The sequence below is a fragment of the Ammospiza nelsoni genome, chromosome 9, assembly GCF_027579445.1.
Source record: "Ammospiza nelsoni isolate bAmmNel1 chromosome 9, bAmmNel1.pri, whole genome shotgun sequence".
Taxonomy (NCBI): domain Eukaryota; kingdom Metazoa; phylum Chordata; class Aves; order Passeriformes; family Passerellidae; genus Ammospiza; species Ammospiza nelsoni.
In genome coordinates, this window is record NC_080641.1 from 33934649 (window position 1) to 33957817 (window position 23169).

The window sequence follows — 23169 nt, forward strand, 5'->3', positions numbered from 1 at the left end:
GTAACAAATGAGCTTTCTAATTTTTTTGGTGATACTCTGATTTTGTGCAGAGCTCTGTGGGGCTTTAGCAGCTTTCCAGGGATAACATCTCACCCTGGCTGTACACCCTGGGGTTTTGAGCATGGCAGGAAAATTCAGCCTGTAAATACAGCAAGGGGAGAGCTGGTTGCTCTCAGTGGGGTAATTCTCTTGTGTGCAGCTGGGGCTGGAGATGGGAGCTGCTCTCCATGTCCCAGTGGGCTCTGCCCAAGGCACAAGGGGTGCTGCAGCTGGAGCAATTGCTCAGGAAGGACCCTTGGAGAGAGGAACCACTGGGAATGTCCCATGTTCAGCTGCATCACCCTGATTCACAGCACAGGGGCTGTGGAAGGAGCATCTCTGCCTCATCTTCCTTCTTCTCAGCAGTTTTTGTTCACTTTTGGTTGCCTCCCTCTCACCTTCCCCAGCTCTTTTCCCTCTTCCTTGTTGTCATGGGAACATTCACTACAGCAGTTAAATCGTACTATTAAAATGTGCTTCCCCAGGAGGATGCTAGTGGCTAATATTGATCTAGCTCCTGCTGCTGACTCAGGGATATGGCTGAACATATAATATCCCTTATTTCTGCCTTTCATGCATAATGCAGCAGTTTCTCTCACCTTGGGCTCTGTGCTAAGGTGACACCCACCCACAGGGGTGTGCTTTGACTTGCTCTTTCAGATGTGTGGCCCAGCTGAGGGGTGCAGGTGGAGCTTTAAACTGAAATCTGCAGAGGGAAAGCAGACAGGACAGAGCTGCCCTCCCCAGCAGTGGTGATGGATGTTTGTGTGCCAGTGGTGAAAACACACTCAGATTAACCTGTCAGCATCCCCAGCCACGCTGTGTGCTCCCATAAACTTTGTCAATACATCGAGCTCTGTCACAGGAATGCTTGAAATGCAGATGAAAGACAAATAACTACCTTAATATCAGGTGAGGCTGCATTTAAAAATGCAATCACTCATCTTCATTGTCCCTGACATCTGCTCTGCCTAATCAGCCCGTGGAGTTCAGCAGAGCAGTGCTGGGAAGATTCCTGAGTCACCAGGAGGGAGCACAAGGTTTTACCTTGAGATGTGAGCTTGCAGTAATGTCTGAGCCATTAAGGGCTTCACTTTCCCACCATGGTTAATTAACCAGCTCAAACTTTACGAGAGTTTCCTGGATTTGATAGGTTTTGTAAGGTAAAGGTGCCTCTGGAATTTCCTTGTTTACCCTCCTTTCAGAAAAGTTTTGGTTTGGAACCAGGCTGTTGTACAAATAATTAAAAATAGCGTGGGTTTCGTGTGAACAGTATTTGCAGCTGATGCTGCATTTTGCTGTGTGACTGACGCACACAGAGCAAATGGTATTTTAGAGTCTGTGCTGAAAAGACCTCTGTTAAAAACACTTATTTGCTGAGGAGCCATAAATTTCTGGCATATTTGTGCCTGTTGTTGAACATCTGCACGTAACTCACTTCGTGTTCTAACTCCCTTTATGTTTTGGCCTTCCCAGAAAAAATCAGGCAGAGATATGCAGATCTCCCGGGAGAATTGCACATTATTGAACTGGAGAAAGACAAGAATGGGCTGGGGCTCAGCCTGGCTGGCAACAAGGACCGCTCCAGGATGAGCATCTTCGTGGTGGGGATCAACCCCGACGGCCCCGCGGGACGGGACGGGCGCATGCACATCGGGGATGAGCTCCTGGAGGTAAAAGTTCCCTGGATACACCATGGGGATGAGCTCCTGGAGGTAAAACCCTGCCCTGAATGCAGTTTGGGGATGAAATCCTGGAGGTAAAACCCTTCCCTGGATAGACCATGGGGACGGAGGTAAAACCTTCCCTGGATAGACCTTGAGGATGGAGGTAAAAGCCTTCCCTGGATCACTTGGGGATGGAGGTAAAACCCCTCCCTGGATCACTTGGGGATGGAGGTAAAACCCCTCCCTGGATCACTTGGGGATGGAGGTAAAACCCTTCCCTGGATTACTTGGGGATGGAGGTAAAACTCTTCCATGGATTACTTGGGGATGGAGGTAAAACTCTTCCATGGATGCACTTTGGGGATGAGTTTCTGGAAGTAAAACCCTTCCCTGGGTGTGAATTAGGGATGAGCTCCTGGAGGTAAAACCCTGCCCTGAATGCAGTTTGGGGATGAAATCCTGGAGGTAAAACCCTTCCCTGCATCACTTTGGGGATGGAGGTAAAACTCTTCCCTGGATGCACTTTGGGGATGAGTTTCTGGAGGTAAAACCCTTCCCTGGGTGCGAATTAGGGATGAGCTCCTGGAGGTAAAACCTTTCCCTGGATACACCTTAGGGATGGAGGTAAAATTCTTCCCTGGGTGCACTTTGGGGATGGAGGTAAAACTCTTTCCTAGATCACTTTGGGGATGAACTCCTCTAGGTAAAATTCTTCCCTAGATGCAGTTTGGGAATGAACTCCTGGAGGTAAAATCCATCTCCCTGGATGCACTTTGGGGATGGAAGTAAAACTCTTCCATGGATGCACTTTGGGGATAAGCTCATGGAAGTAAAATCCTTCCCTGGATGCACTTTGGGGATCAACTCCTTGAGGTTAAAACTCTTCCCTGGATACACCTCAGGGATGAACTCCTCTAAGTAAAATTCTTCCCTGGATGCACTTTGGGGATGAACTCCTGGAGGTAAAACCCTTCCCTGGATGCACTTTGGGGATGAGCTCCTGGAGGTAAAACTCTTCCCTGGATGCACTTTGGGGATGAGCTCCTGGAGGTAAAACTCTTCCCTGGATGCACTTTGGGGATGGAGGTAAAATTCTTCCCTGGATGCACTTTGGGGATGAGCTCCTGGAAATTCTTCCCTGGATGCACTTCGGGGATGAGTTCCTCTAGGTAAAACTCTTCCCTGTATGCAGTCTGGGGATGAAAGTTTATTCCTAGAAGTAAAACCCTTCCCTGGATGCACTTTGGGGATGAGCTCCTGGAGGGAAAACTCTTCCCTGGATGCAGTTTAGGGATGAGCTCCTGGAGGTAATTGTTCCCTTCAGCGTGTGCAGGGAGGGAGAGGCATCTTGAACCTTTAAATAAAGCCTGGAAGTGGAATGAGGTGGCTGAGCAAGGAGCTGTGCTGATTTATGCCAACTGAGAACTTGGCCTTTGGCAGGTAAATGTGTTTGCAGTGAAACAAAAATCACTGGCCTGTGAAAAGCAATGTCTTGTCAGCAAAGTCTGTGCTCTCAGCATGTTCACAAGCTCTGCGTGGGGAGGGGCTGCTGGAAGGCAGGAAGGGGACAGTAAATCAATCCTTGGAGTGCATGTGTGGTTTGCCGGGAAATTCACACTTTTCGTTGAAAAAAAAGCCAAAACCCCCTCAACGTTGCCATATGTGTTTTTACAGATGACAGGGATATTCCCCATCCTGAAAATAAATTTCATGCTGTAATCTGTTTTGATCTGTTGCAACTTTAAATGCTTATTTTCTGTAGTTGTGTCTGGCACGGGTTCACCCACGAGGCAAGAGAGCTCGTTAGCACGTGGAGCATTTTGTCTTCACTTTCTCTCCAGTCTCCTTGCCTCACCTTCAGCCTGCAAACACAGCTTTCCCTTCACTTCATCTGCCTTTTGGGCTCTTGCAAAATGACATTTTGCTGCTGTACCTGCAGAGATTCCCCACGTGGTGATTGCTTCAGTGGTTTATAAAAATCATCCCTCCTCCCTGGGGATCTTGCCCTTGGAGAGGGGAGCAGGGATTTGCTGACCTGCTGCTCGCCGTGGGTGGTGATGCTCTGAACTTCCAGCAGCTCTCTGTGCAATCAGAAAACCACCTATTTTTTCACGTTTCTTGACTTGAGAAAGAGCAGTTTGGCTGCCTGGGGGTACCCTGGGAATAGTCTGAATTGTCCAAGCATTTGTCATTGTCTAACAGTTCTGTAATTAGGGGGTTTCAATACACATACTACAAGATCTTTTTTTTGGCTATAGAAACACCATCATCTGAAGTTGATTTCATTTTAAATGTGAGAAAAGGTATGAAGGTCTGGACCATAATGGAGTAGGGTTGGAAAATTGCTTTCTCCTTCAGAATGATGTTTTTTCTGTCCCTGACACTGAATTCTAATGGTAAAAAAAAGGGAAATCATTAAATTTTGGGTGTGCTGAAAGAACTCGTGGCACTGTTCTCCTCTGCATATCATAGGTAGAGCAAAGGATCTGAAGTTAAATACTTGAAAGAGGCACCATGTGGGATTAATCACAAGGCTGGGTTTTGCATGGATGAGCCACGTTATAAGGAAGCATTTCCCAAAGTGATGATGTTGCCCTCATTCCTCTCCCTGTTAAGCTGGAAACAAAATGTTTTTTTTTTCCCTTCAGTAGAAGGAAAGTGAGATCCTCCATCTCAAAAATGCCCAGATTCAAATAAAAATCCAAGGAGACTTCACTAAGTACCTTGTTTATCCTTGCAATCCAGCTTAAGATGTGCCACCAGTGGGCAGGAGTGCAATTCCTTACAGGAAAGGATAAATTCAAACATCTGCGTTACAAAAGGCTGGGTTGTGCACTGGCCATGTGCACTGAGATTACAAAACTCACATCTGGTTCTCACCTAACTGCATGTTTAAGGTGCATTTGCCTCTGCATCTTTAATTACACCTCAGTCTTCAGTAGTGGAACACCTCAGCAAGAGAAGGGGTTCACATCTTGGGAAGCCCCTGGCATTTCTGGGGTGCTTTGGACAGTCTTGCTCCATTAAAGCAGAGGATGCCCCTGCAGGGTGTGCAGATTATTCCCTGTGGCTTTTGCTGGAGTTCAGGTTAATGGGGTGGCCATTTAGATGGATTGATGTTACCTGATCATTTTCCTTTTGAACTGGGGTTTGATTGGATTCAGTTGGAGGGTGTGGGATCCAGCCAGGCTGCCTCAGCTTCTTATTCATAAAATCTTTCATTGCTGAATTAATGAAATACCAGCTCATTTTAGCTTCTGCAAACAGCAGTAGCCTTGTGGGGGCATGATCCTGGCTTGGTTTCACAAGGAGGGAAATGCAGATCACATCAAAAACCTTCATGTATTTTTATTTTTTACCTCTTCAGTGATGTATTTTGGATGGCTGTGTGGCTGGAGAAAACAGCTTTTTGGGGGAAGAAGATCCTTTCATCCTACTTTTATACATATGGGAAAACCACTTGGGTCAGAATTTTGTCCTTGCAGAGAAAAGTGGTTTTATTTTTACAGGACACAAGTTGTGCTTTTCCATTCTTTTTCCAAGCAGAGGAGCCATCTGTGGTGCTCCTGCCTGGCTCTCGTGCTGGTTTGGTGCAGGTGTCTGCCCTGCTTGGTGTCTTGTTGGGCTGGGCTCAGTGCTGGGGCTGGTGGTGCCCAGCATGGCCCTCAGCAGGGTCACCTGGAGCTGTACCTGTGCCTCGAGTCCTGCTGCTCCCCATCACCATTATTATTATTATTATTATTATTATTATTATTATTATTACTACTCCTTCTCCTCCTTCTCCTCCTTCTCCTCCTTCTCCTCCTTCTCCTCCTTCTCCTCCTTCTCCTCCTTCTCCTCCTTCTCCTCCTCCTCCTCCTCCTCCTCCTTCTCCTCCTTCTCCTCCTTCTCCTCCTTCTCCTCCTTCACTGTAGGAGTTTGCCTGTTGTCCATTCTGGACTGTTGCCCAGGTGTCAATTATTACATTTTATTTCTTTATGCCATTTTTGCCACAGCTCAAAGCTAGAGAGCTTTCGTGCTAAATGCATTTTTATTGCTGTTTTATTTTGAGGTGCTTAAATAAATAAAAGTTATGCTGTAATAATACAATAGATACAGCAGTATTTTGCTCAAGTAAATGAGCTCCCCAGCCAAACTCACAGTGCCATTTCTGTTCTGGGGTGTGGGTGATTGGCATTTAATTCTCAGTTTATTTCCTGTGGGATCTCAGTACAGAATCACAGAATGGTTTGGGTTGGGAGGGACATTAAAATTCATCTCAATCCCTGGGCAGGGACCCCTTCCACAATCCCAGGGTGCTCCAAACCCTGTCCAGCCCGGCAGGGATGGAGCTTCTCTGCACAAAGTGCTCCAGTCCTTTGTGGAGGGGGATGCAGGGCCTTTTTTGGTGTGCTCTGTGTGCTTTTTTGGGTTTCGGTGTGCTTTTGGGTTTTTGGTGTGCTTTGTGGGTGTGGGTGGTGATTTCCAGGCTGGCAGCAGGCAGGGCTGGCAGGGGAGGGCACAGGGATCTGTCCCTTCCCAATGTCCTTCCTCCACATCCCCAGGTGGGAGCCACAGGCATCAGCTGCCAGCTCAGAGCAGGATATTTTCTGTCCTTACAGATTTCATGCTCTGTTGATCACTTTAGGTGATGCACATGTTTAAACATGTGCCCAGCAAGGATTTTGGTGAGGGAAATTCACATTCTAATTAGTTTTTCCCTCCAAGCTTTGGGAGCTTGGTGTGCTTTATGGGGTTTCAGTACATAAAATCTGACTGATAAAAAAAAGGCTTTGAAACTTCCCCCATTGTTTCAGAGAGCCTGGTTGTGTCTTGGAATGCTACAATTCCTGTGGTAAGAAGGAACCCAGTGCATTGTACAAAGAAATAATTATTACAGAAAGCTAAGCCAGTATTTTTACTAGCTTTGGGGTATCATTTAACTTGATTTTCATAAAAATCAGATGATACTAATTTTATGGATTTCCATTACTGCCACGTAGTAAAAACAGTGTGGGTTGGTTAGTTGGTTTTTTGGTTTTTTTTAAATATCCATATCTAATGTTTCTCTTCTGCAAATTAAAGTCTGAGAAGCAAACAATCCTGGAGATCTTTCCCTCTGAACCCCAGAGCTCGGATTTCAGTGGGTTTGTACTTTCTGCTACTTCAGTGCATGAAACTGTAAACCAAAACTTCTGTAGGTGAAGGCAGCAGTACATTTGGGATCTGTGATTAAATCTGCCACAAAGCAATGTGGGATCACTGAACTTGGGGGCTGACCTGACCTCATACCTGCAGCAAGTTTTTATCTCTCTCTGAGCTCTGCTGACTTTCCAAGGAGTTATGGAAAGAGGCATTTCCATGAGAAGAGTTGGGGTTGATTTAGATCAGTTTATTTCTTTTGCTTAGCCCAGGCTTTGCTTTTCTTTTCTAATCTCTAATGCAAAAAGTAAAGCACAGATTTGTAGGTTTTGACTCCCAGAGCAGTATTTGGTTAATCTGACATGTTACTTTACTCAATTTGAAATATTTAAAGTGATGTTTCTTCTGAAATCCTAGATGCTCTCTGTTTTGTTTTATTTAAGTAGGCTTTGGTGTTTTGCTCATCACTGTGGTATCTGCAGCTAACAGAGCATTAATTTATTTTGCAAAAGAAAGTGTACCTCAAAAAAAAAATTAATACTGGGCATAATAACTCTGTAGGACAGTCCAAAACCTTGTGGAGATATATTGCTTTGATTATGCTTTCATTTTGGAGTAATTAAATAATTATAACTTAGAGACCCAGCTCACAGCTAATTAAATTTTAGACTATTTGATACATGTAGTGAGTAGGATTAATTTAGCCAGAGTAAAGCCTATAAATTTTAATCTAAGAAGTCTGCTGTTTAGGAAAATTGATGGTAATTTAACTAAATCCAAACAATTTGTAAAGCATACAGTATTCCCAGTGAACAATTTATTCTCAAACTTAGAAAAATTAAGTCAACAAACTCACTGAAAATTTCAAGTTGAGCTTGAAGGCAGAATGCAGCTGAGCATTCATCCATTTTTGCCACTGGATATTTAAATTGATGGTTGATTAATGAAGCATGGCCCAGGATGTTGCTTCTCACCCTGCCTTTTCCATGGCAGCTGCAGACAGAACCATATTAACTCTTTGAGAATGGTGATATTATTTCCTTTTAGATCTTGCTTTTGTACAATAAAAGGCTTGGTAAGTGAAAGTTCTGCACTTCAATCCCAGTCAGTAAGCAATTGTTAGGGGGATTATTCTTGTCCTTGCATTGTCCTTATTTAACTGATGAACTTGCATCATGTTTTGACTCACTGAACATAAGATTTGTGAATATTCCTAATGTGTCTGACTAGCCCATATCACACCAGGCTGGAAGACTTGGCCTGTTACTTCTTGTTTGATTGAAAAAAAAAAAAAAAAAAAAAAAAAGAAATCCTTCTAAGATCACAAACCCAGGATCCAATACAAACATCTGCAGTAACAAAAATTCCTCCTGTAATCACCACCGAATTGTTCCTGGGCTCTGTGTTCCTTATTGTTTTAAGCAGCATTGGTGTATCAAATGTGAATGTAAATATTATGTTGTAAATTTAGAGTGGGAGGAAAAACCTGCAGCATTGAAGCACAGGAGTGTTTAGGTTGGAAAAGTCCTTTAGGACACAGAGTGCAGCCATGCCCCAGCACTGCCAAGGCCACCACTGCCCCGATGTCCCCAAGTGCCACATCCACAGGGATGTTAAACCCCTCCAGGCATGGGGACTGCCCTGGGCTGGACAACTCTTTCCATGAAGAAATTTTCCCAAATATTCAGTCTAAACTTTCCTTGGCACAGCTTGAGGCTGTTGCCCCTTCTCCTGTTGTTTGTTATTTGGGAGCAGAGCCTGACCCCCCCCGGGCTGTGCCCTCCTGGCAGGAGCTGTGCAGAGCCACAAGGTCCATCCTGAGCCTCCTTTGCTGCAGGCTGAGCCCCTGCCCAGCTCCATTCCCTTCCCTGGACCTGCTCCATCCCCTCCATGTCCTTCTTTCTCTGACTGGGGACCCCAGAACTGGCCCTGGGGCTGGGGGTTGGTCATAGGGCTTGTCACTGCCCTGCTGCTGTGGCCACAGCACTGGTGACCAGGACAGGTGCCCTGGCCCTGCTGCCCACCTGGGGCATGTCCTGGCCCGCTGCATTTCCCATTTCCCTGTGCCCAGAGCAGGGCTTGCTGCTGCTGTGCTCAGGTGTGGATCCATCCCAGCAAAAGGGATGCAGCATCACGTCCTTAAATTGTCCTTCATCCCCCTGACTCCCACTCCTCCTCCTTCAGCAGAGCTGAGGAGTCAGCACAGTCTTAGCAGCCAGTTCTCCTCAATGGCCAGAGCCTGCAGGCAAAGTCTCAACATCTAAACATCTGTGCTGTTGTCACATCCGTATGATTCTCGTCAGATCAAGTTGCTTTCCAAAAATCTGGGAATAATCCTTGAAGCCCATTCAAGGGATCTGTGGGGGGAAAAAAAAATCTCTCATTTGTGGTTTACTAATAACAGTAAATCAGCTCTGCATTGGTTCCTGTTTTATATAGATCAATATTTGGAGACCACATTTTCTTTGAGTCTTATCTCCTTATCCCACAGTAAACTTGGAAGTCTCAGTGGTATAAATTAGAACAAGGTGTACTCCTCCACTTACATGAAAATCATTTTCTTTTAACAGATAAACAATCAGATATTGTATGGAAGAAGCCACCAGAATGCTTCTGCAATCATTAAAACTGCCCCATCCAAGGTCAAGCTGGTTTTCATACGGTAAGAACCTTTCTCATCAAAACATTTGCTGCACTGTAGCCTATGCCATGACATATTTACATATTTAGCCTGCTTTGCACATGCTGAACTTCCCCAGTTCTCTTTGAAACTGAATAAACCTTTTCCCTGACTGTTCTTCTTGGAACAGTTCAAGAGTTCTCCATAATAATGTAAAAAAAAAAAAAAAAAAAAAAAAAAAAAAGAAAATACCTAATGGAAATGAATGCTTATTTTAGGGGTGTCTGCTGAAAACTTGAGCTGTTCCTCTTGGGCTTGGGAGCTGCTTCTCCCACAGCTTCCTGAAGTGCTTTGGGATGGGTTGGAGAGGGCAGCTTGTTCATCCAGCCAGGAGGGAGTGGTGATGGTGCAGAGGCTTGGGATTGCTGGAGAGGAGCAGGGATGGAGCACAAGGAGCAGGAGCTGGCTGAAGGACACCTTTGTGTGGGCATCAAAAGAGGATTTGGGAAGTGAGCAAGGGCTTGTTTGTACAGAGGGGAAGGCTGGCTTTGCCAAGGAGAGCTGGGATGGATTGTGTGGGAGGGAATATGCTAAAACACCCTTTCATCTGCATAAAAATTACATGTGGGCATTTTTCTTTCGCTCCGAGCATGAAAATTTTTCCTCTTTGTACATGAATTAAAGACACCTGCGTGCATTCCCTCAGTAGTTCAGGAAGTGTTGCTCTCCTGACCCTGGGCAGGAGGTCTGGGAAAAAGCTGCCTCTTTCCCAGGACTCAAACATGCTCCAACAGGCTGGAATTTCACAGATGTGCATTTATGAATAAATCCCAGCTGTGACTTTTGCTGGGCACTTCACCCCCGTGCCATTTTATAAGGTGCTCTTCCCACCAACACTTACATCATCCTTGCTATTGTTTTACATTCCTGGCTCATCCACGGGCTCCCTGTGAACAATGTCATAATCTGTGGCTGAATGCATATAAATGTGTACATTTACTGCCACGGCTCTGCCTGCTGCAGCGTGCCCAGGAGTGATGGAGGAGCAGCATTAGCACTGTGAGCAATGAGTTGCTATCCTTGGCAGCTCTGAGGATCTGGAGGAGATTAATGCTCCTGCCTGCAGCTCCTGTGTTACTTTCCCCAGCCACTGAGAATTCAACATCACGTCCCACGGCTCACTCACCATTATTTAATTGCCTGTGGAAAATGTGGAGGTTCCAGAGGCAAAACCCCCACTTGTGGGAGCCCAAGCCAAGAATGGGGCTCCTTCCCTGGTGCTCCAAGCAGAACTCCAGGGAATGGGCCCTGGCAGAGCCACTTCCATGGGCTGAAGGTCCTTGGTGCGTTGTTTGGGTCCTTGCATTGTCTTTTGGATCCTTGGTTTCTCTTTTGGGTCCTTGGTTTGTCTTCTGGATCCTTGGTTTGTCCTTTGGATCCTTGGTTTGTCCTTTGGATCCTTGGTTTGTCTTCTGGATCCTTGCTGTGTCTTTTGGATCCTTGGTTTGTCTTTTGGATCCTTGTGTCTTTCGGATCCTTGGTTTGTCTTTTGGATCCTTGGTTTGTCTTTTGGATCCTTGGTTTGTCTTTTAGATCCTTGGTTTTTCTTTTGGATCCTTGGTTTATCTTCTGGATCCTTGGTTTGTCTTTTGGATCCTTGTTGTGTCTTTTGGATCCTTGGTTTGTCTTTTGGATCCTTGGTTTATCTTATGGATCCTTGGTGTGTCTTTTGGGTCCTTGGTTTGTCTTTTGGGTCCTTGGTTTGTCTTTTATGTCCGTGGTGTGTCTTCTGCCCTTTGAGACACAAAGGCCATGTAGATTCTTACCTAAAATTCTCCTTTTCTAATTGTTATCTTCAAGGCAAAAATTCATCTCAAATATTCAAGACACTAGAAATATATACTGGAAATACCATTGGGTGATTCTTGTTTCCATCTCAGAGATTTAAAAAAAATAAAAATTATCCTTTTAAATGCTGCTGCTGAGGATGTAAACTTCCATCTTCCCAAGAGCACAACTCTTGGCCTTACCCTGAGAGCTGCTGGGTTTGTGTGCTCAGCCCAGGAGAAGCAATAAAAGGGAATTCTCACACTGAGAGGATGTTCTCAGCACCTGGAGCACTACCCCAAACATGGGGAGAAAACCAATGTTTCTTGTTTTTTATGTGTGCTCGAGTTCTAGCAAAGACAAATTAGATTGTCTCTGTTAAATGTGGATTTCAAGGACAAATAAGAATGATTTGCTTTTCTCACGATGTTCCATGAGCCCAGTGTGTCTTGGTGCTTCCCATTCCTCCAGCTCAGACCACAAACCCAGTGGATGGTGCTGAGTGAAAACATGAGCTGTGGCCTTTCTGTGCCTCTGGATGTGTTTTGGCTGTGTTACACAGCAAAATGACACAGACTGCAGGAACTCTGAGAGAAATTAATTTGGTCTTCATGTTCATCCAAATACAAATATCCTCATTTCACCAGTGAAAAACCTGAGGAGATTATAATTTTGCAGAAACGCATCAATCCACAGCCTGAAAAGGTCCTGCCTGAGCTGATTCAGGGCATAAAAGGCAAGCTGTTGGAATTTTTGGGCTGTTCCAGTGCCCTCTCTGATACCCTGAGGCCTTTTTTCCCTGGGATGCAGGATGCTGAGTGATAAGCAGTCTGCTTTCCCCTTGGAAGCAGGAAACAGCATCCAGGTTTTCCTATTCCTGCTGTTTTGGTTCATGTGCAGGGCAGGGGGATGTTTCCATAAACTCCTTAATCAGTTGTGAAAGAAGCCCAGAAATTCCTGGGCACAGAAAAGCCTTTCTGGGAGAGCTGTAATAACTATCATTAAATAACTTCAGAGAATCACAGAATGGTTTGGCTTGGAAGGAACCTTCATGATTATCCAGCTCCAGCCCCAGATTTATTTCTTTTTCTAGACAAAGATAAAGGATAAAAGGTATCCTCAGCCTTTTGGACTTTTTGCTGAAATCCTGACTTACCACCACGTGTGCTATAAAAGTCTGTTCACACTTTTTTTACACCCAGGTAGTGTTACAATTGCATTCCCACCCTTTCCTGGAATTTTTTGCTGATGAGACACAGCTCAGTAGCTGCTGTGAGAACCACAGACACCCCCTTATGTCTGAAGGCTTCTCACTCTGCTTCATGAGCATCTTTTCCTCAATTAAGTTGACGATGATTATTTAAAACAGTTGATTTTGGCCAGAATCCAGATTATAAGTCTTAACACAGCCCTGTTTCCCAGTGGTCTCATTAATTGCTTGAGCTTCTAAGAGCATCTAAAGGATTTGCAGTTAGAGTTTTTTAGGGACAATAAGGGATGTCATGTCTTTGTGGCCTTTTGAAATTCTTGCTCTGATTCTCCAACAGGAATTAGGTAATAATAATTACCTAATTATTAATAATTTATTATTATAAAGTAATAAAATTATTTATTTTATTACTTATTTTATTATTTATTTTATTATATTATTTATTATTTATTATTTATACTTTTATATAATTTTATTTTTATTATTATTTTAATTTTTATTTATCTTTATATTAAATAAAATAATTCCCTAATTATTAAGTAATTTTTATTATAAAGTAATAAAATTATTTATTTTATTATTTATTTTATTTATTGATTTTATTTTTATTTATTTATTATGTAATTATTTTATTAAATAATTAAGTAGTTTATTGTTATAAAGTAATAAAAAGAGGGACTTGCTTCTTTTTGGAGTGTCTGTGCCCCAGTTCCCAAAATAAGAAGTGTTTCTACCCATTGTGGGTTTTGCTCATGTGTTGTAAGTCCATCCCTGTAGCATGCATAATGAAACAATATAATTAAATTTTACATCTGGACTAGGAAATCCAGTTTATATCAGAGTGCTCTTTTACAGTGAGAATTTTATGATTCAGGAAATTCAGTGGTTTTTTTCCATGCTCAATTAACTGCCTTTAATCTGGTTTGGTGCTTCAGTGCTGGTATAATAAGCAGCTCAAATATAGCCGAGTGCTTGAGTCAAAGAGAATTCCACTGATTTCAAACCATCCTCCCATTGTGCTCAGTCCTGTGAGTCACTCCTTGCTCTACCTTTATCCCTTAAAAGAAAATTGCCTTTTGCAGTGATGAGCCGTGAGAAATGCTTCAACAGTGAGGGATTTTCCTAATTTAAATTCCATCTGTCGTCTGTCCTGAGCCCTCCCACACTGCAGCCCCTGCTCTGATATTGCTGCTTCCTGCTGGTGGCATTGTGAAGCCCACAAATCTGTCACCCAAGCCCTCCTTCCATTTCCAGGTGTAATCTCCTCTTATTTATGGTGTTATTTATGTGCAGAGAGAGATCCCACTGCTCCAAGGACTGGGGAGTGTCTGGGCTGTTCAACACTCCCAACTGCTGCGACTTTGACTCTTCTTTCACATCCTCTAGAAGTGACTTCTTATGTTCAGTGCCACTCTCAAACACTGCCATGCTTTAGAAATTATTAGAAATTATTTCTATAATAGTTAGGAAAATATTAGAAATTATTTCTGTAATAAATAGGAAAAATATTAGAAATTATTCCTATAATAATTAGAAAATTATTAGAAAATATTCCTATAATTACTAGGAAAAATATTAGAAATTATTTCTATAATAATTAGAAAATTAATTGAAATGATTTCTATAATAATTAGAAAATTATTAGAAAATGTTTCTATAATAATTAGAAATAATTAGAATTAGAAATGATTTTTACGTTTGTTCAAACCTACATAAACCCCACTGCTGTGACTTTGACTCTTCTTTCACATCCTCTAGAAGTGACTTCTTATGTTCAGTGCCACTCTCAAACACTGCCATGCTTTAGAAATTATTAGAAATTATTTCTATAATAGTTAGGAAAATATTAGAAATTATTTCTGTAATAAATAGGAAAAATATTAGAAATTATTCCTATAATAATTAGAAAATTATTAGAAAATATTCCTATAATTACTAGGAAAAATATTAGAAATTATTTCTATAATAATTAGAAAATTAATTGAAATGATTTCTATAATAATTAGAAAATTATTAGAAAATGTTTCTATAATAATTATAAATAATTAGAATTAGAAATTATTTTTACATTTGTTCAAACCTACATAAACCCCACTGCTGTGACTTTGACTCTTCTTTCAGAGCCTCTAGAAGTGATGTCTTATATGTTTAGTGCCACTCTCAAACACTGCCATGCTTTAGAAATTATTAGAAATTATTTCTCTAATAATTAGGAAAATTATTAGAAATAATTTCTATTATAATTAGAAAATTATTAGAAATTATTTATATAGTAATTAGGAAATATTAGAAAATATTTCTATAATAACAAGGAAAATATTATAAATTATTTCTATAATAATTAGAGAATTATTAGAAAATGTTTCTATAATAATTATAAATAATTAGAATTAGAAATTATTTTTACATTTGTTCAAACCTACATAAACCCCACTGCTGTGACTTTGACTCTTCTTTCAGAGCCTCTAGAAGTGACTTCTTATGTTTAGTGCCACTCTCAAACACTGCCATGCTTTAGAAATTATTAGAAATTATTTCTCTAATAATTAGGATATTATTAGAAATAATTTCTATTATAATTAGAAAATTATTAGTAATTATTTCTATAATAATTGGGAAATTATTAGGAATTATTTCTATAATAATTAGAAAATTGTTTCTATAATAATTAGAAATAATTAGAATCAGAAATTATTTTTACGTTTGTTCAAACCTACATAATTGTCCGTATTTTAAGGGCATAAACTCCTGTTTTTACTTGCTTTGATTGCCGAGCTTCTTTCATGTGGGAAAGTTGAAACCTAAGCCCTTGCCAGGCCCTGCGTGTGTGCAAGTTTGAACCTTTCCTGTTTGCTCCAGAGCCGTTTCCTCCTCTCCGTCATACACGTGTGGGAACAGGCTCAGGAATGGCTCAGGAAGTTCAGGGATTTGGGCTCCTCCAAAACCTCTGATGAGCTAAGGTGCCGTTTATAAGAGCGTTTTTTGTTCATTCAAAGCACCCCTGTGCCCGTGGCTCCCGTGAGCTGGGGGTGGAAGAGAGGAGGAGCGGGACAAGGCTCCTCTTGCTGCTGTGGGAGAGGTTGTTCAGGAGGATGCGCAAAGGAGGAGAAACCCAGTCAGGGTGCAGCTCTCCTGCAGCTCCTCTCTTCCAAAGGGGCTGCCAGAGGGAGCGCAAAGATGAGAAAACACAAGGTCTAGATTTCTGTTTTATTTTTATTTTATTTTAGCAAGCAGGATGTGGACAATATGAGCTGCTGACAATCTGCAAGACTTTATGCCCTGGTATCGCCTTGCAGAGGGAACATTTATTCCCTTGTTCTACATTTGTTTACACTATTATTGCATTTATTGACACTATTATTTGCATATACATTTAAAAGCTTTCAACAATGTGCAAGACTTTATATCTTGGTGTCACCTTGCAGACAAAACATTTATTCCCTTGTTCTACATTTATTTACAGTATTATTTACATATGCATTTATAAACTTTCAATAATCTGCCATTCTTTATGTCCTGGTGTCACTTTGCAGAGGAAACATTGATTCCCTTGTTCTACATTTACACTATTACATTTTATACCATTATTGCATTTATTTACACTATTATTTGCATATACATTTGTAAGCTTTCAATAATCTGCAAGACTTTATACCCTGGTGTCATCTTGCAGAGGAAACATTTATTCCCTTGTTCTACATTTATTTTCACTATTTTTGCATTTATTTACACTATTATTTACATATACATTTATAAGCTTTCAATAATCCGCCATTCTTTATGTCCTGGTGTCACTTTGCAGAGGAAACATTGATTCCCTTGTTCTACATTTACACTATTACATTTTATACCATTATTGCATTTATTTACACTATTATTTGCATATACATTTGTAAGCTTTCAATAATCTGCAAGACTTTATACCCTGGTGTCATCTTGCAGAGGAAACATTTATTCCCTTGTTCTACATTTATTTTCACTATTTTTGCATTTATTTACACTATTATTTACATATGCATTTATAAACTTTCAATAATCTGCCATTCTTTATGTCCTGGTGTCACTTTGCAGAGGAAACATTGATTCCCTTGTTCTACATTTATTTACACTATTACTGCATTTATTTACACTATTATTTGCATATACATTTATAAACTTTCAATAATATGCAAAACTTTATGTCCTGATGTCACCTTGCTGAGGAAACATTTATTCCCTTGTTCTACATTTATTTACACTATTATTGCATTTATTTACACTATTATTTACATATACATTTAAAAGCTTTCAACAATGTGCAAGACTATGTCCTGGTGTCACCTTACGGAAGAAACATTTATTCCCCTGTTCTACATTTATTTTCACTATTATTGCATTTATTTACACTCTTATTTGCACATACATTTATAAAGTTTCAATAATCTGCAAGACTTTATTACTTTGTCACTTTGCAGAGGAAACATTTATTCACTTGTTCTGCATTTAGACTATTACATTTTACAGTATTATTCCATTTACTTACGCTATTATTTACATGTACATTTAAAAGCTTTCAGCAGTCTGCAAGACTTTATGTCCTGGTGTCACCTTGCTAAGGAAACCTTTATTCCCTTGTTCTTCATTTATTTTCACTATTTTTGCATTTATTTACACTGTTATTTGCATATACATTTATAAACTTTCAATAATCTGCAAGACTTTATGTCCTGGTGTCACCTTGCAGAGGAAACATTGACTCCCTTGTTCTACATTTATTTTCATTATTATTGCATTTTTTACACTGTTATTTACATACACATTTTCAGCACCCAACTTCAGCTTCCCTTCATTCCTTCCTGCACCTTCCTGGGTGCTCCCTTTGGATTTATGTTTGCCTGTGGCTCTCTTCATGTTTCTTTTGTACCCAGTTTTTGTGGTATTTAAGTCAGTAACAATTCTGTTTGCCTTGGCTTAAGCTGCAAAGGTGCAGATGGAGCAGAACATCGGGAGTTTTACTTTTTTGATCTACCAAGACAGGATGGGGAATGTCCAGGCGCCCTGTTTAGACTGGAAAGAAGTAAAATGTAGTAAGGAATGAAACCTTTATCTTGAGTGTGAAGGTTTGGACACCTTAACCCCGAGCAGGATTTTGCAGCAGCAGCTGGGAGCAGCTTTTTTGGAGGTGGTTCTGGAGCAACCATTGGCAAATATGTGAAATGCTCATCTGCAGTCGCTGTAATTTGAATGTGATGTTCAGACTTCTGAGATGTCTGCCCCTGCATCAAAAGAAAACGGTTGCTCCTTTTAGTCGTAAATAAATTCACTTTTTAGTTGAGGACACTTGTGGAAGTGGGGAGCAGAAACAGCGATTTCTTATTAGATCTGTCACTTTAAAATATATTCCCACTTTGATTCTGCTTTGAAGCATTCTCCTTTGAAGCAGCATTAAAGTATTTAAATATGTACGAGTCCTAGCAGGGGGAGATTACAAGTTGTGACACTGTGTAACCTTGGGGGTTTTTATATTTTTGCTTTTTGTTTTCCCAGGGATATTAACATAAGTGTTGTTTTATTGCTTGGAATAAAAATGGCCATCCACTTAAAGCTGCATAAAGATACTTTTTCCCCACTGGTGGAAAAAAATACAAAGGTGTTTGTGTATGAAGTGAAAACTAGTTTGGATAATTAATTTTACCCCAGTTTGTCATGAAGATTGTGTTTAGCAATTTTTAGGGTACTTCTTATAAAATATACAAAAATATATATAATGTAATTATATAGATATAAAATATTATATATATAATAACATTATATATATATAACATATATATAATAATTTTTACTTATTTATTTATATTAAATATATAAATAAATATGTAAATATATATATAAATATATTTATTTACTTATTTATATTTTAAATGTATAATATATACAATATATATTATATAGTATATTTATTCTTTATATATCTATTTTTCTTAATTTATATAATTTTCTATAATTATATTTTTTCTATTATATTTTAATATATAATTTAATATATTTATATATATATTCTTTTTATTTATATATCTATATCTGTATATCTTTATTTCCATGTTTGCTCCTAATTGCATAGCATGGATGCTGCATTGTGAGCTGCAGAGTGGGGTTGGTTTTCATGCTGATTGTACTTCACATAAACTATTGTCAGGAAAAGCTCTGCAGTCAAGGCAAAATCACAAAATCACCGGGTGATTTACTCCTGTGGGTTAGAAAAGCACCAAGCGTAAGGAGATTGATGTCTCACCAAGATAAGAGCAGGGAAAACATCCTTGCCCAATGTGCCCTGTGGGTGAGATGCGCTTGGGAGTTGTGAAATGCTGATGGAATCCAGGGCTGGGTGCCCGTGCTGGTGCCTCTCCCAGGCTGGGCTCTCCCTCCTGCAGGGCTCTGGGAGCAGAGCCTGCAGCCAGGACAGCTCTGGGAGCACCCAGCCAGCTCCTCTGGATGCTGTGGCTGTCAGCTTGCAGATAAGGGAATGAATTCCCCAGCCTTTGCCTGCAGGATTTATCATTTCAGATGCCTGTGACTCCCATTTGCTGCTGTGCTCAGAGCTGTTGAATCACAGAGTTATTTCTCAGGGATCAGAACATGCTAGCTCCATGTCTTTTAAACCTTCAGGGGGGAAATGAGACTTTTTTTCCTCCAGGCGCTTCCATAAAATGTGTTTAAAACACATAATAGTCTAATAGTTTATTGCAAAATTAAAGAGGAAAAGATTCTGCTCGTGTCACAGTAACATGGAGTGTAGTAGAGAGAAAATCAAACCTGGAAGAGCCAAGAGAAGTCACTTCCCTTCATCTAAGAGCTGTACCTGTGGAGCAGCAGCATCAGAGATTCCTCTTGCAAAAAGGCTGGAGAAGGGACTTTGTGAAAAGGCACAAAGTGAGAGGACAGGGGGGAATGGCTGTAACCTGCCTGGGGTAGATTTTGGCTGGATTTTGGGAAGAAATTCCTCCCTGTGAGTGTGGGCAGGCCCTGGCATAGATACCCAGAGCAGCTGTGGCTGCCCCTGGATCCCTGGCAGTGCCCAAGGCCAGGCTGGAGCCCCCTGGGACAGTGGAAGGTGTCCCTGCCTTGTTAGGGGTGGCACTGGATGAGTTTTAAAGTCCCTTCCCACCCAAACTGTGATTCTGTGATGATTTGCCTTAAATGATATCACTGAAGTCATCTGTTACCTGGCTTCGTTTTACAGAGGCCAAAAAAACACAGAGCTAATTCCAGAAAACAAATCAGTTTAGGTGACAGTTGAGGAAAAACATCAGCAAGGCAGAATGCTGTTAAATACAAAAAACAAATTAATCAGATGTCAACTTCAGAGGCGTTTTAAAGAGAGAGAAAGAGATGCCATACATCATAAGCATTTTGGAAAAACAATTCCCTTTATATGTAGGGACAATCAGTGTTCATCTCCTCTTCTCCCTGCATTTTATAAAATCTTTTCCAAGTTTTTACATTGAAAAGACTGCAGTAAAAATGAACAAAAAAAAAGAAAAAGCAATCTGTTACATTAAACAGGTATTTCAGTAACATGAATGTGAAACTATAAATAAGCAGTTTACAGATGTAGAGACCATTAAAAGGGGCTAACTAAGTGTGAGCTCATCTGTGGGTGTGTGGGGGACTATAAAATCCAACTGCATCCTCTGATAATCCACACAAAATTGGATTTCCAAAGGACAGGATGTCAGTGTGTCCCAGATGAGGGATGGGATCTGCTGGGGGGCAAGGAACCAAAGCAAAAATTATAAAAAACAGTCGTCATGGTGTTGAGGGTGTTTTTTTAATGGGCAGAACCAACTCCAAGGAGAAGTTTGCCCACCCTGGTTTGGTGTGTAACGTGGTGTTTTGTTTTGTTGTGCAGAAGTGAAGATGCAGTCAACCAGATGGCTGTCACTCCCTTCCCACTGCCTTCAGGCTCCCACTCTGCCATTGAGGTAAGGTTCGTGGGCTGTTGTTTTTAATTAGAGACTGCTAAATTGGATAGATTAATCATAATTAGCAGCTCCTGATAAGTTTGAGCACCTTGTGTAATTAAACCCGGGGTCGTAAAATGCGTTGGGTAGAGACTTGGCCTAATAGGCTTATTTTGCCCTGTCTCTTTTTTATTGATCTGGTTGTTCCTGACAGACCTGCATGGCTTTAACAGCAGCTCTTAAACAGGGCACTGCTGTACAGGAGGAGGAAGAGGAGGCTCCAAACTAAAACCTTGCCAAATTTAAACCTTGTCCTGCTCCTCTTTCAGCTGGTTGTGCTGAGGCAGTTCTGCCTGGAGTAATCCTAAATGCAAAAGCAGTCTCAGTGTGGTGATGTTGCCAGTGTTTTCTGTGATTTTTGCTGCTCCTCAGCCCCAGTGCAGACTGATTGCTCCCCTGTGCACCAGGAATCCCTGCAGTCACCACACTCGTTATCATTTTGACATCTCAATGCGGTGTAACTAAATTTTCTAGATAAACTACACGGTTAGCCTCGCTGCTGCTTTTTAATTCTATTTCTATCTGAGCTAATAAAGCAAAAGATGTTTTGTAATTCAATTGGGGTTTGGTCTTGCCTCAATAAATCCATGTGCATTGAACTCCTGGTATTTCCAGGAGCGTGGCTGGGATCCCTCAGCAGGGGCCACGGGAGGTAAGGCTGGATGCATCCATCTCCTGTTTGCCCTCTTGCTGTTGTTTTCCACATTCTCTTACCTCTGCTGGCTGCTCCTTGCAGGCCTGGTGCTGCACAGAGCAAGAACTGCTCGTGTTTTGTTTGGATCTCAGTCATTTTTGGACAGGGCTTTGGCTTTTCCTTCTCTCCCCCACACCAGCAGCACATCCCAGGTGCAGCTGGTACTTTATAAATTGCTCAACAATTCACAGAGTTCATCTTATCTTTAATACCTGCATTTGTTCCCAGCTTTGTTTAATACTTGTGCCTTCAGGAGGAAGCACAAAGCTTTGTTTAGGCACATTCTAGTCAACTGGCTGTAATTAGACTCTACCCAAGTGTGTCTCTGTTTGCCTTTAGAGGTAGATGCTTGTGGGTTGAGTTTCATGCATTAATGGCAAGTTCTGACTATTTACATTATGTTTGTTTTATAAGTAAATACGGGTTTTTACTTCTGGCTGGTATCTTTTTATTATATAAAATCAACACGACCAAATATGGTGATGTTATACAGAAGTTTACATTGCTTTCTTTGGCAGCTCTTCCTCTCTTTAAATAAAGAAAAAATAGCCTTATATCTTGAAATGATATCTTCAAATATCTTTGAAATACCACATAAATATTTAACATTGTGTCTTACATGCACCCTACATGTAACTTGTCAGATCACATTAAACATCCTGGCTGTGGAATGGAATATCAGGGTGCCATAGTTACCATGGATTTCTCTGTTAGTTTTCTTCAGCTCATCTTTTTATCTTATCTCTTTATCTGCAGCTTATCTCTTTGTTATATGAGAAGTGATAAACAGTAAATACACCTTAAATCAGGGTCTTGTGTTGTGCTGTGATACTGTGGGCAAGCCACCAGAAACAGAGTCTATTAAATATTAATTGCTGTAAAGTATGTTTTTAGAAGTTTCAATCACCAGAAAGCCACAGAATGAGGGATTGTTTTGCAACAGTGAACAGAGGTGCTTTGTCCTCTCCAGTGGTGGCCGAGACATTTGAGTTCACATTTACTTAAATGAAAAATGCCTAATGAAAATTCAGAAATAGTTTTGTTTCTGGGCCTGAAGAGTCCAGGGGAGGCCACAGGGCTGGAGCCAGGCTGGGAGAGCTGGGGGTGCTCACCTGGAGAAGGATCCAGGGGTGGCACTGGATGGGCTTTAAGCTCCCCTCCCACCCAAACCATTCCGTGGTTTTCCCAAGCTGCTCAGGCTGTGTGATGGAAACTGGGACTCCTTTAACGTGCTGAGCATGGGGCAGAGGTGTAGAGAAAAGCTCTCCATACCAAGTCCACAGCTTCCACAGCTGGCAGGGATTACTCTGGCCTTCAGAGCTGCCCCTAAGGGCAGTTTTGGGAATATCTTGTGGTGCTTTTTGTCAGCCAGGTGGGACCAAGGTCTGCCTTCCCAGACTTACATTCCTCATTCGCCCACTGGGAGGCTTTAATTGTGGATCTTTCCACCTTGTCATGCTGCCCTTTATCTAAAACATAAAACAGAAAAGGGTAAAACTGTCTGATTTTTCTGTTTAGCTGTTTTGGGGCCCAGAGCTCTGTTTAAAAGCTGTTGTCAATCCTTTCTCCAGGACCACAGTGGCACTGAACCTGCAGGTGGTGAGGAAGACCCAAGTTTGGAAGTTGTCATGAAAAGCTTGGCTGATGAGGAATCCAGCAAAGCTGTGAGTGACTTGAGGCAATGTTTAATGTTGATTAGAGTTCAGAATGTGGGGGATCACTGGGCTTGATTGGTTTTCTCTGCCTTTTTATTGGAGTGTTGGAGCACTTTTGTCAAATAATCTCCAGTACATATAAAATCAGAATCAAACTCAGCTTTATGTACCCAGCCTGTTTTCATGAGCTGAGCACTCAGTAAAACTTGTTAAAATACCAAGATAAGAGTTTCCACATAACAATTGGGCCCTCTCTTGGCTTCTTGTTGAGTGAGGGGATTGTGTTTCCACTCCTGCCATCCATGTGTGACAAACTTTAGAAAAAGCCTGGTCTGT

The 23169-nt window shown here is 41.2% G+C and overlaps 1 protein-coding gene across 3 annotated transcripts in view; it reads left to right on the forward strand.

Annotated features, from left to right (window-relative positions):
- PATJ (PATJ crumbs cell polarity complex component) overlaps positions 1-23169 on the forward strand; it is a 138183-nt gene that overhangs the window by 75559 nt on the left and 39455 nt on the right. For all 3 annotated transcript variants that reach the window (XM_059478360.1, XM_059478362.1, XM_059478363.1), the window contains exons 26-29: positions 1516-1712; positions 9398-9489; positions 20373-20445; positions 22750-22842. In XM_059478360.1, coding sequence (XP_059334343.1) covers positions 1516-1712; positions 9398-9489; positions 20373-20445; positions 22750-22842 — 455 coding nt within the window. The remainder of the gene's footprint in view (positions 1-1515; positions 1713-9397; positions 9490-20372; positions 20446-22749; positions 22843-23169) is intronic.